At 38.9% G+C, this 15,535-nt stretch overlaps 1 protein-coding gene across 7 annotated transcripts in view; it reads right to left on the bottom strand.

The window, feature by feature from the left end:
• The window catches only part of LOC127419024 (sodium channel protein type 8 subunit alpha-like), an 80,660-nt gene that overhangs the window by 48,740 nt on the left and 16,385 nt on the right, over nt 1-15,535 (bottom strand). For 4 of the 7 annotated variants that reach the window (XM_051660049.1, XM_051660047.1, XM_051660048.1 and 1 more), the window contains exons 6-12: nt 14,146-14,367; nt 13,295-13,358; nt 12,863-13,004; nt 11,260-11,466; nt 5,474-5,761; nt 4,392-4,664; nt 496-631 (exon numbers count right to left, since the gene is read on the bottom strand). In XM_051660049.1, the coding sequence (XP_051516009.1) occupies nt 496-631; nt 4,392-4,664; nt 5,474-5,761; nt 11,260-11,466; nt 12,863-13,004; nt 13,295-13,358; nt 14,146-14,367 (1,332 nt within the window). Of the gene's footprint in view, nt 1-495; nt 632-4,391; nt 4,665-5,473; nt 5,765-11,259; nt 11,467-12,862; nt 13,005-13,294; nt 13,359-14,145; nt 14,368-15,535 lie in introns of all 7 variants that reach the window. The other 3 variants (XM_051660050.1, XM_051660045.1, XM_051660044.1) reach the window with 1 other exon arrangement.

Below are 15,535 nucleotides of genomic sequence, written 5' to 3' on the forward strand. Positions count from 1 at the left end.
TTTTGACAGTTCTTTTCTGCTCCCCATGGCTCAGTATCTAGCCTGCTCAATGCATCCACGTGAGAGCTAACAAACTCATTGACTATTTATACACAGACACTAACTGCAATTTAAAAAGCCACAGGTGTGGGAAATTAACCTTTAATTGCCATTTAAACCTGTGTGTGCCACCTTGTGTGTCTGTAACAAGGCCAAACATTCAAGGGTATGTAAACTTTTGATCAGGGCCATTTGGGTGATTTCTGTTATCATTATGATTTAAAAAGGAGCCAAACAACTATGTGATAATAAATGGCTTCATATGATCACTATCCTTAAATAAAAGACAGTTTTTTTGCATGATCAGTCATATTTTCAAAATCAATGCCAAAATTTCACAATTTCTGCCAGGGTATGCAAATTTTGAGCACAACTGTAGATGTATTTTAACATCTAAAAAATTACCCACTTCGTCTTTAAAACAAAATATCTATATGTTAGAAGATGTGAACATACCCTCAACTAATGTGTTGGTTAGAGCACTCATGACACTGTTGGCTCGCTCCTTGCGCCCAAATGATGTGTTTAGCTGCTCCACAGAAACCATTAGAGATCCTGAGAGTTTCTTCTTAATCTCAATATCAGTGGTTGGCTGTGAAAAGAAAAATAATGAGGTAAAACAGATAACATTACACAGTGCTAATAGTGGCTGGAGGAACAATCTGCATCACAGAGCTAGCTAGAAGAGGGTCAGAAGACAAAAGTCAAAATTTTGTCATTTACACATTTGATCCAAAGAAACAATTTTCAGTTGAATGCATTAAGGCAGAAACATGCTGGGCTCTCACAAGAGAAAAGGTAGGGCAGAGATAGACACTCTTCATGTGATACAAATTCATACTATGAGCATGAAATTGAACTTGCTACATGTTAATAAAGGGATAACTCACCGCAAAATGAAAATTATGTCATAATTTACTCACCCTAATGTTATTCCAGACCTGTATGACTTTCTTACTGTACTTTTGTGGAACACAAAAGGAGATGTTGAGCCAAATGTTAGTCTCAGTCTCTTTTATGTGCCATGGAATAACTAAAGTCATACAGGTTTGGACCAACATGAGGGTGAGTAAATGATGATAGAATTTTCAATTAATTTTTGGGTGAACTATCCCTTTAAATATCCATGCTGAAAACCAGGTAAGCTGTACAATTATTAATAGACCATTTTGTTTTCATTCCTAGTTCATTATATTACAAATAAGCCATTGATCTCCACTTCCTTCCTTCTCTCTTCTCATCTGAAGCCCCTGCATCTCCAGCATTTAGGAGATCCAGCCAGCATGCATCAGCATGCATTCAGTCAAAGAAGTCAAGAGAGGAAAATAATAAATACCATTATCCATTAACCTCATGATGAAGACTGCTATACCAGACCTCTATAAGATTTGTAAAGATGTAGCTGGCAGACTACCTTGCTAACTACAGTGCAACAATTATAACTATGATGCAAGAAAGCCGGTCATTCAAAATGTTTGTAGAAACTATACTGAGGAGATATTTTTATATGAAGAATTTTAGTGAACAAATGAAATTTACTATTAAAGTAAAATATATTTAATAGTTAATCCACCTATGTAACACAAATGTAAACTAAAATACAACTAAAAATCCCATGGAGATTATATGTATATTCATAGTTTCTCAAAAGTAAAAATTCTGTCTTCATTTGCTCAAAAATCATTAAAGGGATAGTTCACCCAAAAATGAAAATTCTCTCATCATTTACTCACTCTCATGCCATCCCAGATATGTATGACTTTCTTTCTTTAGAAGAGTACAAACATAGATTTTGCCAGTGAATGGTGGGAAGTGGAGATTTAGAGTAAAAAAGGACTTAAATATTGTTCTGTTTCTCACCCACACCTATTATATTGCTTCTGAAGATATGAATTTAACCACTGGAGACTTATGGATTACTTTTATGTTTCCTTTATGGGATTTTTGGAGCTAAAAAGGTCTGATCACCATTCACTTGCATTGTATGGCCTACAGAGCTGAGATATTTTTCTAAAAATATTTGTTTGTGTTCTGCAGAAAGAAAGAAAGTCATACACATCTGGGATGGCATGAAGGTGAGTAAATTATTGTAATTTTTGAGTGAACTATCCCTTTAAAGGAAGAAACATAATTTCTTTCTTCTGTGGAAAACAATAGATGTGACCTGTACTTTCATTCTATGGAAAAAGATGCAATGAAACTGAATGGTGACTAGCATACTGCCTCAAGATCTCATTTTGTGTCCCATGGAAGTGAGAAAGTCACAGGGGTTTAGAACAGATCAGGGTGAGTATATGATTACAGAATTGTTATTTTTTGGTGAACTATCCCTTTAAGAAGCACATCTGAAGACACTATTTGGCAAATAAATAGAAATAAAAGAAAAAACCAAAACCATGGGTGAAAATGAAAACAAGGACAATTTTGCTGGTGGGGTGACAAAAGCCCTGCTGCAAAGACCAGCATATGTTGTGTTTGCATACTGGTGTGCTGGGAACTCCACCAAGTTTCTTAACTAGTTTAACCAGCAAGACCTTAGTCAACCAGCTTCTCTGGGAAAAAAAATAAAAATATAAGTATTCACAGCCTTTGCTCAATACTTTGTTGAAGCACCTTTGGCACCAATTACAGCCTCAATTATTTTTGAGTATGATGCTACAAGCTTGGCACACCTATTTTTGGGCAGTTTCTCCCATTCTTCCTTGCAGGACCTCTCAAGCTCCATCAGGTTGGGTGGGGAGTGTCGGTGGACAGCCATTTTCAGATCTCTCCAGAGATGTTCAATCGGGTTCAAGTCTGGGCTCTGGCTGGGCACTCAAGGACATTCACAGAGTTGTCCCGGAGCCACTCCTTTGTTATCTTGGCTGTGTGCTTAGGGTTGTTGTCCTGTTGGAAGATGAACCTTCACCCCAGTCTGAGGTCCAGAGCGCTCTGGAGCAGGTTTTCATCAAGGATGTCTCTGTACATTGCTGCATTCATCTTTCCCTTGATCCTGACTAGTCACCCAGTTCCTGCCGCTGAAAAACATCCCCACAGCATGATGCTGCCACCACCATGCTTCACTGTAGGGATGGTATTGGCCAGGTGATGAGCGGTGCCTGGTTTCCTCCAGACATGACGCTTGCCATTCAGGCCAAAGAGTTCAATCTTTGTTTCTCATGGTCTGAGAGTCCTTCAGGTGCCTTTTGACAAACTCCAGGCGGGCTGTCATGTGCCTTTTACTGAGGAGTGGCTTCCGTCTGGCCACTCTACCATACAGGCCTGATTGGTGGAGTGCTGCAGGGATGGTTGTTCTTCTGGAAGGTTCTCCTCTCTCCACAGAGAAACGCTGGAGCTCTGTCAGAGTGACCATCGGGTTCTTGGTCACCTCCCTGTCTAAGGCCCTTCTCCCCCGATCGCTCAGTTTGGCCGGGCAGCCAGCTCTAGGAAGAGTCCTGGTGGTTCCAAACTTCTTCCATTTACGGATGATGGAGGCCACTGTGCTCATTGGGACCTTTAATGCTGCAGAAGTTTTTCTGTACCCTTCCCCAGATCTGTGCCTCAATACAATCCTGTCTCGGAGGTCTACAGACAATTCCTTGGACTTCATGACTTGGTTTGTGCTCTGACATGCACTGTTAACTGTGGGACCTTATATAGACAGGTGTGTTCCTTTCCAAATCATGTCCAATCAACAGAATTTACCACAGGTGGACTCCAATCAAGTTGTAGAAACATCTAAAGGATGATCAGTGGAAACAGGATGCACCTGAGCTCAATTTTGAGTGTCATGTCATGGCTGTGAATACTTATGTACATGTGATTTTTTTCGTTTTTTATTTTTAATAAATTTGCAAAGATTTCAAACAAACTTCTTTCACATTGTCATTATGGGGTATTGTTTGTAGAATTTTAAGGAAAATAATGAATTTAATCCATTTTGGAATAAGGCTGTAACATAACAAAATGTGGAAAAAGTGAAGCGCTGTGAATACTTTCCGGATGCACTCTAAATTACTACAAATATATATGAAAAACTAACTTTTATAAATCTTAGTAGTTTTATATATCTTTTTTTTTTTTTAGTTCTATCTATAGTCAGTTCTACCAGGATAAGAATGGTTCTCTAATTTTAAATTGGCATGGGAGGGGAGCATATCACACAGGCTTAGAGAGCAGTCTTTAAAAATGGAAAGACAGCATATTTAAGAGCAAAGTCAAAATAACAATTACACCAAAGCATCAGAAAGAGAAAGAGCCAAACAGAGAGAAAGAGCCAAGGTTCAGAGATAGATAGGTAATGCCCATGCCTAGACTGATCTACTCTTAGACTTCCTTACGCTTTCATCAGTAGCTGCCTTATCTATTATCACCTCAGGCAGTAGGCGTCCGCCAGGCCCCGGCCCGATGAGAGAAACCACTCCATTGCAATCCACAGTGCTGTTGCGCTTGCCATAGTAACCCGTGTAGCTGCTGCGACGCTGCGGGCTTAAGAACGAATCGCGCCGCTCGTCATACTCTTCTACCGTGCTGTGTTCATCATCCGCAAACTCGTTCTCTGAGCCTCCGTCCTTAAAGCGGCTGAAGATGCTGCTCTTGCTGTTACGCCTCGAAGGGAATGGTGAGCCGGGGATGCTAAGCAGAGACTGGAGCCAGGAAAGAGAGACAGAAAGAGAAGGATAAGACTCGTTTGGTTGAACACACCACTTGTACTTGAATACTGGATATCCGGCAAAGGGTTGTGCGGCATTCATAACTGAACTCAGAATGCCTTTAAAATTACATTTAAATTTAAATTAAATTTGAATGGAAGTAGCAAAGAGGATGTAACTGAAATTCAAATTTAGAATTCAAATGGAATTAAAAAATTTTAGAAATTCATAATGCTTTAAGTGTAGCTTTTATATAGTTAATCACACAATAGATGGGGTATTTTCAAAACAATTATGAATTAAGATTCAATTTTTAAAATGCCACTTATAGAAATTTGTATTTAAATTATTTATATTTAATTATATTTATTAAAACTTTCATTTTATGGACCAAGGTGGAAGAAGAGTTAATTTCCCAAATTTCAAATTTTGATGTCAATACGAATTTTATTTGAAAACAATTTGACATTTTGTGGCACTGTCGGTTGAGGAAAAAAAATTCTACATACCGTTGCGTAGTTTGTCAAAATTAATGATTTGACTAACATTAATGTTTTGTCACATACTTGTGACTGTGTTAAATTTTCTGTGTGACTGTCTAAATTTCTTAATTTTTTTTTTTTTAAGTAAATTCCTCTTCCCAGCTCAACGTCCTGTCTGTTTCATAAATTGAAACAGAGTCAGTTCTTAAATTTGCAATATTGTCCAACCCTGATCCGGCATAGACAATAGCTTCCTCCAAAATTAACAAATCTCAAAAATACAAAATAAAATGATAAACAGCTGTTGTTTTCATTCTTCACCTGGTTCATTATAGAGCCCTTACGGCCCAACCGGTTGTCAGGGAATCGGAATCTGCTCCTTCTGCTTCCATCATCTGATTCAGATTTAACAAACTTCTCGCTGTCCCCTTTCTCCTTATCCTGCTCTTTCTGCCGCCACTTCTTCTTGCGGTTGCGTCGCTCTTTAGCACTCTTGGAACTGAGTTTAGACATCTCAGATGAGCTGCAGGACAAGTTCCCTCCTTCTTCACCATCATCCTCCACCGCATCTTCAGACACTGTACCCGCCGATGTCACCATGGCGTTAGCCTGCTATCACATAATTGAAAGACACCAGTTCATTTATTCATCGGTCACTTATTCATTAGTACAAATCATATTAATGCATGGCAGCACTGTATTGATATTTCTCAAAAATTTTACTTAGGGATTGGTGTAAAACCATAAGTATTAAACTTCTGCAATTAATTCAGCTTGAAAAACTTAACATACAGATTATTATTATTTAAAAAAAAAAAAAATGTATTAACAAATTTTTATTGATTCATGCAGCAAATCACACAGACATAATAGAAAATACAACCTCAAACCACATGAAATCAAAACTTTTTTTTTTTTTTTTCTCCCCGAGCAATAATCCCTCGACCCCACCCGACAAAAACAAGCACTCTGGTGATCGGAAGTCAACTGACAAAGACACACAAATAGACAATAAAACAGGAAATATTTAGACATAGAAATAATAAAAAAAAATAAATAAAAAAAAACCTCTCCACTTCCCCTCCCCGAGAACCCTTCAAAAAGGCCAGATAACCGCCCCACTTCCTAATGAAAATATCTATATTATCCAGCCTTCTGTACACCATCTCCTCAAACGTCGCCACCCTACCCAGCTCAACGCACCACTCACGAAATGAGGGCGCATCAGACGACTTCCATCCCCTGAGAATTAACCGCCTACCAATCATCACGCCTGTCAGGAACCAACTCTCCACATATTTATCACCCACATGCAGGACTGCTCCATCCCCCAAAACACACAATCTGGGGCAAAACGAAAACCGTGTGTTGACCACTTCACATACGAAACTCTGTACTTTCAACCAAAACTCTTGTATCCTAACACATCCCAAAAAACATGGGATGTGTCCCCTTCTTCCGATTGGCATCTCCAGCAGGTGGGTGTGTCTTTAAGACCAAGCCTATACATTCTAGAGGGGGTCTAATAAAATCGATGCAAAATCTTAAATTGCATAAGGTGCACCCTTGCATCTCTAGATGCAGACTTGATGTTTTTTTAAATCCCAGCCCACACCCCATCCTTCAACACCAAATTAAAATCTTTCTCCCATAATCTCTTAATAGAAGTTAAAGCTCCATCCCCCAAACTTTGAATTAGCAAAGTGTAATACACTGATGCCTCATGTCCTTTACCAAAAGCAGCAAGTACCTCTCCCAAAGTATCTGCCGCTTTAGGGGGTGTACGCTACTCCCAAAAATAGTACAGAGCAGGTGGCACAACTGTAAATACCTAAAAAACTGAGATCTGGGAATCCCAAAATGTTGAGTCAAATTATCAAAGGATCTCAACACTCCGTTCTCATATAGATCACCGAGTGCAGCAACTCCCCTGACAATCCACTCTGACCAGCAGAAGGGGGACTTATCAATACATAATTTTGGATTCAACCATATGTTCGAAGCAGCATTCACATAAATGTCCGAATTAAACACTCTGCTCACTTTTGTCCATACCGAGTTCAAATGCGACTTAACTTCACCGGTTAATTTGATAGACAGGCCCTGCAATGTCGAAATAGGGGCAAGAACTTCTTGTTCAATACAAAACCAAGGAGGGGCCCTTTCAGGTGGAAGCGACAAATGAGCCAAATGTCTGAGACCGAAAGTATAATAATAAAACAAAATCTTGGGTAGGCCTAGTCCACCTTTGTCAATCGGCCTATGTAATTTGTTGAAGTGCAATCTGGGATGCTTACAATTCCAAATGAAGGACTTCGCTATATTTTCAAATTGCTTAAAATAAGAGAGGGGGACATCTATAGGGAGTGACTGTAGCAGGTAGTTGAATTTTGGAATACAATTCATTTTAATTACATTGACCTTCCAAATAATCGATAAATGTAGTGAAGCCCACCTGTCCACATCGCTCAAAAATCTTTTTATTAGAGGGTCAAAATTAACTCTAAGTCAGACAAATTTGGTGGAAATAAAATACCCAAATATTTAATGCCCTGTTTGGGCCACTGGAAAGCGCCCGGCTGGAAAGCCACTACTGGACAGTATGCTGTCAGAGTCAAAGCTTCGGATTTAGACCAATTGACTTTGTATCCTGAGAACTTGGAGAAGGAATTCATAATTCTGTGGAGGTAAGGCTTAAATCTAGAAGGGTCGGAGACAAATAATAAAATATCATCTGCATAAAGCAAAAGCTTATGCGCCACACCTCCCGCAATCACCCCTGGAAAATCATCCTCTTTTCTTATCACGGCTGCTAATGGTTCCAGGGCAAGACAGAACAATAATGGGGAAAGTGGGCAACCCTGCTGGATGCCCCTATTCAGAGTAAAATAATCTGAAATTAATCCGTTTGTTTGTACTGCTGCTACAGGGTGTCAATAAAGTAACTTAATCCAACCAATAAATGTACTCCCGGACCCATACATTTCCAAAATCTTAAAAAGATAATCCCATTCAACCATATCAAATGCCTTTTCGGCATCGAGTGAGATGGCAGCGACCAGGTTCTGATCATTCACCACTGATCACATGATATTGATGAAACGCCTAATATTATCAGAAGAGCTACGGCCCCGAATAAACCCCACCTGATCTATATGTATATGGTTGGGGGGAGCTTTCCATTCTTTAATGCTTCTGTATAAACTTCTAGCAAAAGTGGAGCCAATTCTGTTGCACAAGATCTAAAAAATTCAGCGGTAAATCCATCTGGCCCCGGAGCTTTGCCTGTAGGCAGGGACTTAATTACCTTGTCAAGCCTTTTTGCTCGGTCGTCAGTTTAGGGAGTCCACAAATTTTTCAATATTGTCATCAGTAGATGAAGATATGGAACTATAGAGATCAAAATAGAACTCCCTAAAAGCATTATTAATATCACTGGTCGAGGTAAATATTTCACCGGCAGAAGATTTTATTGAGGGAATGGTAGAAAAAGACTCTCTCTGTTTTATATATCTAACTAAAAGCTTCCCTGCTTTGTCCCCCGACTCAAAGTATGACTGTCTTGCCCTGAATAACCAAAACTCCACTTTCCGCAACAAAATAGCATTATATCTATACTTCAATCGGGTCAATTCTCTGAGGCCATCAGACGACATACGACATTTCAGCTCTGCCTCTGCCCTTTTAATATTCCCTTCCAATTCCACAAGTTCTTATGCTTTGGATTTTTTGAGGAATGAGGCATACTGTATGATCCCACCCCTAAGAACCGCCTTAAGTGCCACCCAAGCCACACCCACAGAGGATACTGAGGACCAATTGGTCTCCATATAAACATTAATTTCAGCCTTTAACATTTGTTGGAAATCAGGATTTTGCAAAAGGGTATATTAAAGCGCCAACTATATGACTTATTTTTCTCAGTATGTGGCAACATCTTTAAACTCACCAGGGCATGATGTTTCCAATTGAGCAATTGACTACAGATGAAGTGAGGGACTTAGATATAAAAAAATACAAATCTATTTTAGAATAGATTTTATGAACTGATGAAAAAAAATTATAGTCCCTACCAGATGGGTTCAAAAGTCACCAGATATCTGCAAGATCAAGATTTTTACACATCCTGCGAAGTGTCACTGTTGCTCTAGGGGGCTTACACACTTTCGCTTCACTATGATCAAGGACTGAGTCCATCAAAAGATTAAAGTCTCCTCCCAATATTATATCATAAGGGGTGCCAGAGGTTTGCAACATCCTTTCAAGAACTATAAAAAAGCCCTGGTCATCAGCATTAGGTGCATAAATATTAGCCAAAATCAGCCTTTGTCCATGAATTTCTGCTAAAACAATAATGACTCTTCCTAATTTATCCTTAATCTGTTTGAGATATTTGAATTGTAGATGTTTTCTTATCAATGTAATGACTCCCCAGCTCTTACTTGAGCCAGCACTAAAAAAAACATGTCCACCCCATATCTTCCCAAATTTTTCAGCTTCCTGTGGGAAAAGATGTGTTTCTTGAAGAAACACAATATCATATTTCTTACGCTTAAGAAAAGTAACAACCTTTCTTCTTTTTATGGGGTGCCTCAACCCATTCACATTCCATGTGGAGAGGGATAATCCATTCATATTAACGATTGACATCTTGATATAATAGAAAAAAATAAAAATAGCTGTGTGTCAAAAACAAGATAATACAGACCACAATCCCCATTAGTGCAACAATCAAACCCCGAACTCCCCCCCGAACCAAAAAAAAAAAGAAGAAAACTTGTGCATTAACCCTGCGCACGAGAGCACTAACCCCTCCAAACTCAAAAGGTCCATGCACGCCTGCAAGAGCGCCCGTGACAACTTTGCCATCGGATTGCTCAATTTTGCCTTACAAATTTGTAAGAAACATCAGTGCAAAAACGATATTTCTTTGATGCAAGAGTTTCTTACACTCTTTGAATCGCTTGCATTTCTCTCTTGTCGAATTCGCAAAGTCCGGGAACAAGAAAATACTGTGATTCTTCCAAGAAAGCCTTCCTTTGTTCCTCGCCTGGCGCAACACAAGATCTTTATCGGATGATCTCAGAAATTTGACCAAAATTGATCGAGGCCTGTTTCCCTCAGTAGATCTACCAGCCAGAACTCTGTGAGCTCGCTCAATTTCCAGCCCCCGGCCCGTTATATCGAGCAGACTCGGGAAGAGTTCATCCAAGAATTTCACCATATCTCTGCCCCCTTCATGCTCCGGAATTCCAACAATTCGGACGTTATTCCTGCGATTTCTATTCTCAAGATCTTCAATTTTCCAAGAACACATTCCATATCAACTTTGGTCATGGGTGGATTAGCGGATAATTCCCTCTCCGATGACTCAAGACAATCGATTCATCTCTCAACATCCGTCACTCTTGTGACTAACTCAGAGAATTTTGTTTCCATCGCCGTAATCGATCGACGTAGAGATCCTCCAAGTCAGCAAGAATTCTTGTCAGCATCACCGACATATTGGACAGTTGACGCTGGATCTCCTCTCTCGTCGCACCAACCGAATCGAGTCCCCAGTCTGTAGACCTGACGGGGCTTTCATCCTGAGCACATAAGTGTCTTTTAATGTCTCCAGATCCCGGGGATTTTGACTTCTTTGCCATATTTTACCTCAAAGAGCAAATGTGTAACTGACTGTATCGAATTTCACCAGGTTATCACATAAAAATAATAAAAAATTAAGCAAAGTGTGCAGAGCTCGTTGCTCACACGTCTGCTCCATGTATGATGTCATGTGACCTCCAACATACAGATTATTAGTATATTGAATTCTGATTGGTCTTCTTTCTTACATCTGATGCAGCATTTAATACACATAAACAAAGCCTAATCTAAGCCTAAACAAGCACTGGTATTTCCTTCATGAAATGAAAATCTAGTTGTTTTGATTCCATCATCATTTCCAAATTCCAACCAACTGTGAATAATGAAATGCAAAGTAGAAAAAAAGAGAGCAACCTTCCAATATAGCTGGTGTATAACACTATATTTGATGAACACTGCTGAAAAATAAATAAATAAAAAATACAGAAAAGTGGACCAGACTTAAAACAGCACCTGACCTGCACCTCCTCCTGATGTTTCTTCAGCTGTTCCAGCATGGCTTTAAACTCCGCCTCCTTTTGCTCTGCCTCTTCCATAGTGGCCTGGTTCTGCTCCTCATATGCCATGGCCACCACAGCCAGGATCAGATTCACAAGGTAAAACGAGCCAACAAAGATCACCAACACAAAGAAAATCATGTAGGTCTTCCCTGCTGCTCGTAGGGTCTGTGGATAAGGGACAGATCCCAAGCATCTTATATTACATACAATACTAGATAAAACAGATTAGTTCAAACACACACACATATAATATATGTTTGTTTTTCTGTCATGGTGTGAACATTCCATTAACACACTGAAATTATATTGTTTCTGTTCTAAGATATTTTCCCTTGGTTGGTCCACACAATATAAGAGATTTCAGGTTTTACTATCTTTGTGGGGACATTTGGTGGTGTCATCCATATAATTTCATCCATAAAAATGTAGCAGAATGAAACTGTGGCTTTTCTTTAGCGATTTATTACTAGAAAATCCAAATGTCAGTTCATTATACCAAGCCTCACTTGCTTCTTCAGTATTTGGCCTGCATTCACGTGTTCTATTAAACAGTGTGGTTGAAGGCAATCACTGGCACCCTGAGGTGCTGGTATAAGAAGATACTAACATATTGTTTGGAGTGAAAAATTAAAAAGAGGGGAACAGAAAGATAGGCATTAATTTCATTGTTAAAAACAGTACAGTTGTTTAACCTAACAGAATAATGAGAAAATACTAAGCCTAACCTATGAGGAGTGACATTTCCTCTCATGGACTTTAAAGAACTGCAAGTTCCTGTCTTCTGGAAACAACACAATCGACTTGTCCCTGAGGTGCAGGGGACCGTACGACGCTCGTAAAAGCATTGGGAGAGGTTACGTGACGGCCGGGTGCGCTGGCTACGAGGCACACAATGGTCTGCCCATCTCACACCGCCATTTCACGTAACACAGTTCAGCTAGTTGTGGCGTTTTGTATAGGGACCCCTAGTGTCACTACATTGGCACAACGTCAAGTGAGTGACAGATAGGGAATGTCCTGGTTACTTTCGTACCAGGTACCTCCATTCCCTGATGGAGGGAACAAGACATTGTGTCCCTCCTGCCACATCACTGAACTACCCGCTGAAATGACCGGGACCTTGTCTCGGCTCCTCAGCACAAAACCTGAATGAGTGGTTGCAAGCCAGCTCCTTTTATACCCGAATGTCCGGGGGAGTGGCATGCAAGTTCCACTCGCCAATTCCCATTGGCCTTTTCTCAAAGATGGTGGTGTTTGGGGCTCCCAAGGGCGACCCCTAGTGTCACTACATCGACACAACGTCTCGTTCCCTCCATCAGGGAATGGAGGTTACGAAAGTAACCAGGACGTTACACCAATGAAACTCATTTTTAAGGGTCAGATCATGTATAAATATTTCTTTCATGTATCAACTGCATTTTTCCACTTTATTTTTTAAGTGTATCAAGATATACATTTATAAAAGATTCCATGTGGTAACAAAAAGATTTCTGAAAAAGTAAAAAAAATAAATGGGCCTAAAAATGTATGAAAGAGGGGGAAAAAAAGACCACGCCCTTACCAGCTGGTACAAATTCTCCCAATAGTCCTGTGTCATGAGACGGAAGAGAGCCAGGAAAGCCCAGCCAAAGCTGTCAAAGCTGGTGTAGTCATAGTTTGGATTGCGACCAGCCTTCATGCATGTGTAGCCTTCAGGACAGCGACTGAGCGGGGAAAAGAGCACACGGCACAAAATTATTTGCCACTCGTCTATGAATTAACAATTCTAACTCCAACATTTGTCAGAGAAGAATCCCAGTGAACTACTTCTGCTATACTTTTTGTTATTTACAGTATATATACACAGGTGTCTGTCTGCAACAACAGCTCCAATGTGTTTTGTCCTTTTAATAAAGGACTAGTTTGTTTATTGTTTGACATTTTTTAAATATCTGTTAGATGAAATTGATATGCTTTCAAAACTATGTTTTGAGGGAGAGAGCTAGACACTCACCCTGAATCAGAGCTGTTTCCACATAAAAGAGCATCCAATGCACCAGGTAGGAAGTAGAAATTGGCTGTGGGGATGGAATAGGTTAATAAGACCATTTTGTACAAATTATTACACTGTATATGGACATTCAGTCTGATTCACTACAAATATTCTCAAAATAACAAAGGCAGATGTTTTTTTTTTTTTTTTATAAAAACAACAACAACAACAAAACACAAAACATACAGTAAAGACTATGGGATGCTTCATAGACTATCCCTTGAAAGTTTTAAACCAGCAACCTTTTGGTTACCAGCCCAGATTTTTAAACAAGATGCTTCTCCAAGCCCACAGGCATGACATAATGTAATATTTGAGTGTTTACTTTTTGGTGAGAAATTGGTACCCAGAAGTCAGTTAAATCTGACAAAACTTCCCTGTTTTTTTTTTTTTTTTTGTTGTTGTTGTTGTTGTTGTTGTTGTTGTTTTTATTTTTATTTATTTTTTAAATCAAAAGATTTTCTTTTAAGGATAGGGTTAATCTATAGTAGTTATATTTTGCTTTAAAATAAATAAATAAATAAATAAAAGCAATACAAAAAACATCTATTGTATGTCCTCATTTAGATTAATAACCACATGCACTTAAAAATCAACCCACATTGCTACCTAACATTTTTAAGCAAAATCAACGTGGTGCCAAAGTTACAACTTGTACTTTTTTGACCACTTTGAATTTAATTACTGATGAAGAGTTAAAACTCAAGCAGAAATAACCAGAAATTGTTGTGACAAGTTAAATGGATGGAAAAAAGAAGTTACTATGTATATGTGAGTGTATGCACTGCATAAATTTCCAAATAGAAGCTCACTCTCATTCATGATGTACTCATCCCATTTGAAGGCATGGCTGCCATTGCCGTGGTACATTTCTGTAATGTTGATGGGCCAGATGACACACTTGTGTCGCAGATTTCCCATGAAGAGCTGCAGACCAATGAGGGCAAAGACACTGAGGCAGAACACTGTGAGGATCATCACATCTGACAGCTTCTTCACCGACTGGATCAAAGCACCAACAATGGTCTTCAGACCTATGAAATACGAAATATGCACGCACACACAAACACACACACACACACATAAAGGCACAGATAGTTGCATGTGTTCTCAAGTCCCAGGAGTGTATGACAGGAGTCTCAAGGCATGAAGTGACAACTATCTGAGGAGCTGTGAGGCCATGTTGGTATTTAAGGTGTTTTTCAGAAAACACACTGGGTCTCATTCGCTAATTTTTGTGTATTTTTGCATAAAATCTGTGCGAATGTTTTCACATCTTCATTCAAGTTCACATTAAAGATATTGAATACTTTATATATAGGATAAAATTCACAACAAACTCAAACCACATGTACACAGGAATCACAGACATGTTAAACATGGAATGGGTAAAGCTGATATGTTTAGGCTATTTATTACTATTAGAAACTGAAATGACCTAACTAAGTGACCCTACAAGTCTTTCAGAGTGACAAAAATAGCTCCTTTCGAACATTCATTTAGAACTCCATTTATTATGTTTAAACTGGTTTTGAGAATGGCATATTTGGCTTTATGCCAAAATATATTTTATCTTTAAAGAGAGTAAGGATTTGTTTGCAGGGAGTGACAAATGGCTGTACAAGTGAGGTTTGCATGGAAAATGGAGATGGTTTGGGCGCATATTATACTAATTACTAATGATGAGTATGCACTCCCTAATTTAGTATATTATGGATTTATCAACATTAGAACAAGGGTAAGAACAAATTTATGTGTGAAAGCACCAACTGTGAATCCGGTAGAAATATTGCATGCATAAGTAAGAATACTTGTACGCAATTATTAGTGAATGAGACCCACTCCTTTATAAGCATGCATGAGCCTAATTAAGTAGTCTGATGTTGTTTCATTGTTCATAACTTTAATATTTTCTTTAGCAATGCCTTGAATCCTTATTTTAAATTGATAATGGCATAATGAATAAATAACACTACACAATAAGTACCACAAAATACAATGCAAGTTTTACATTACACAGATACTGTTTAGGAGCCATCCCTTTATTTGGTCTATTAAGATGAATAATTACCTTCCTGCTTAGCTTGGAATCAATATATTTTTGTAGTAAGCATTTATTATCTCAGGGCATGCAAAACCAATCATGAAACCTATCTGAATTCCAGTGCTCCAAAATAAATTTTTCAGGTTCCCAGGGGATAC

Source organism: Myxocyprinus asiaticus, chromosome 28 (assembly GCF_019703515.2).
Source record: "Myxocyprinus asiaticus isolate MX2 ecotype Aquarium Trade chromosome 28, UBuf_Myxa_2, whole genome shotgun sequence".
In the NCBI taxonomy this organism is placed as follows: Eukaryota; Metazoa; Chordata; class Actinopteri; order Cypriniformes; family Catostomidae; genus Myxocyprinus; species Myxocyprinus asiaticus.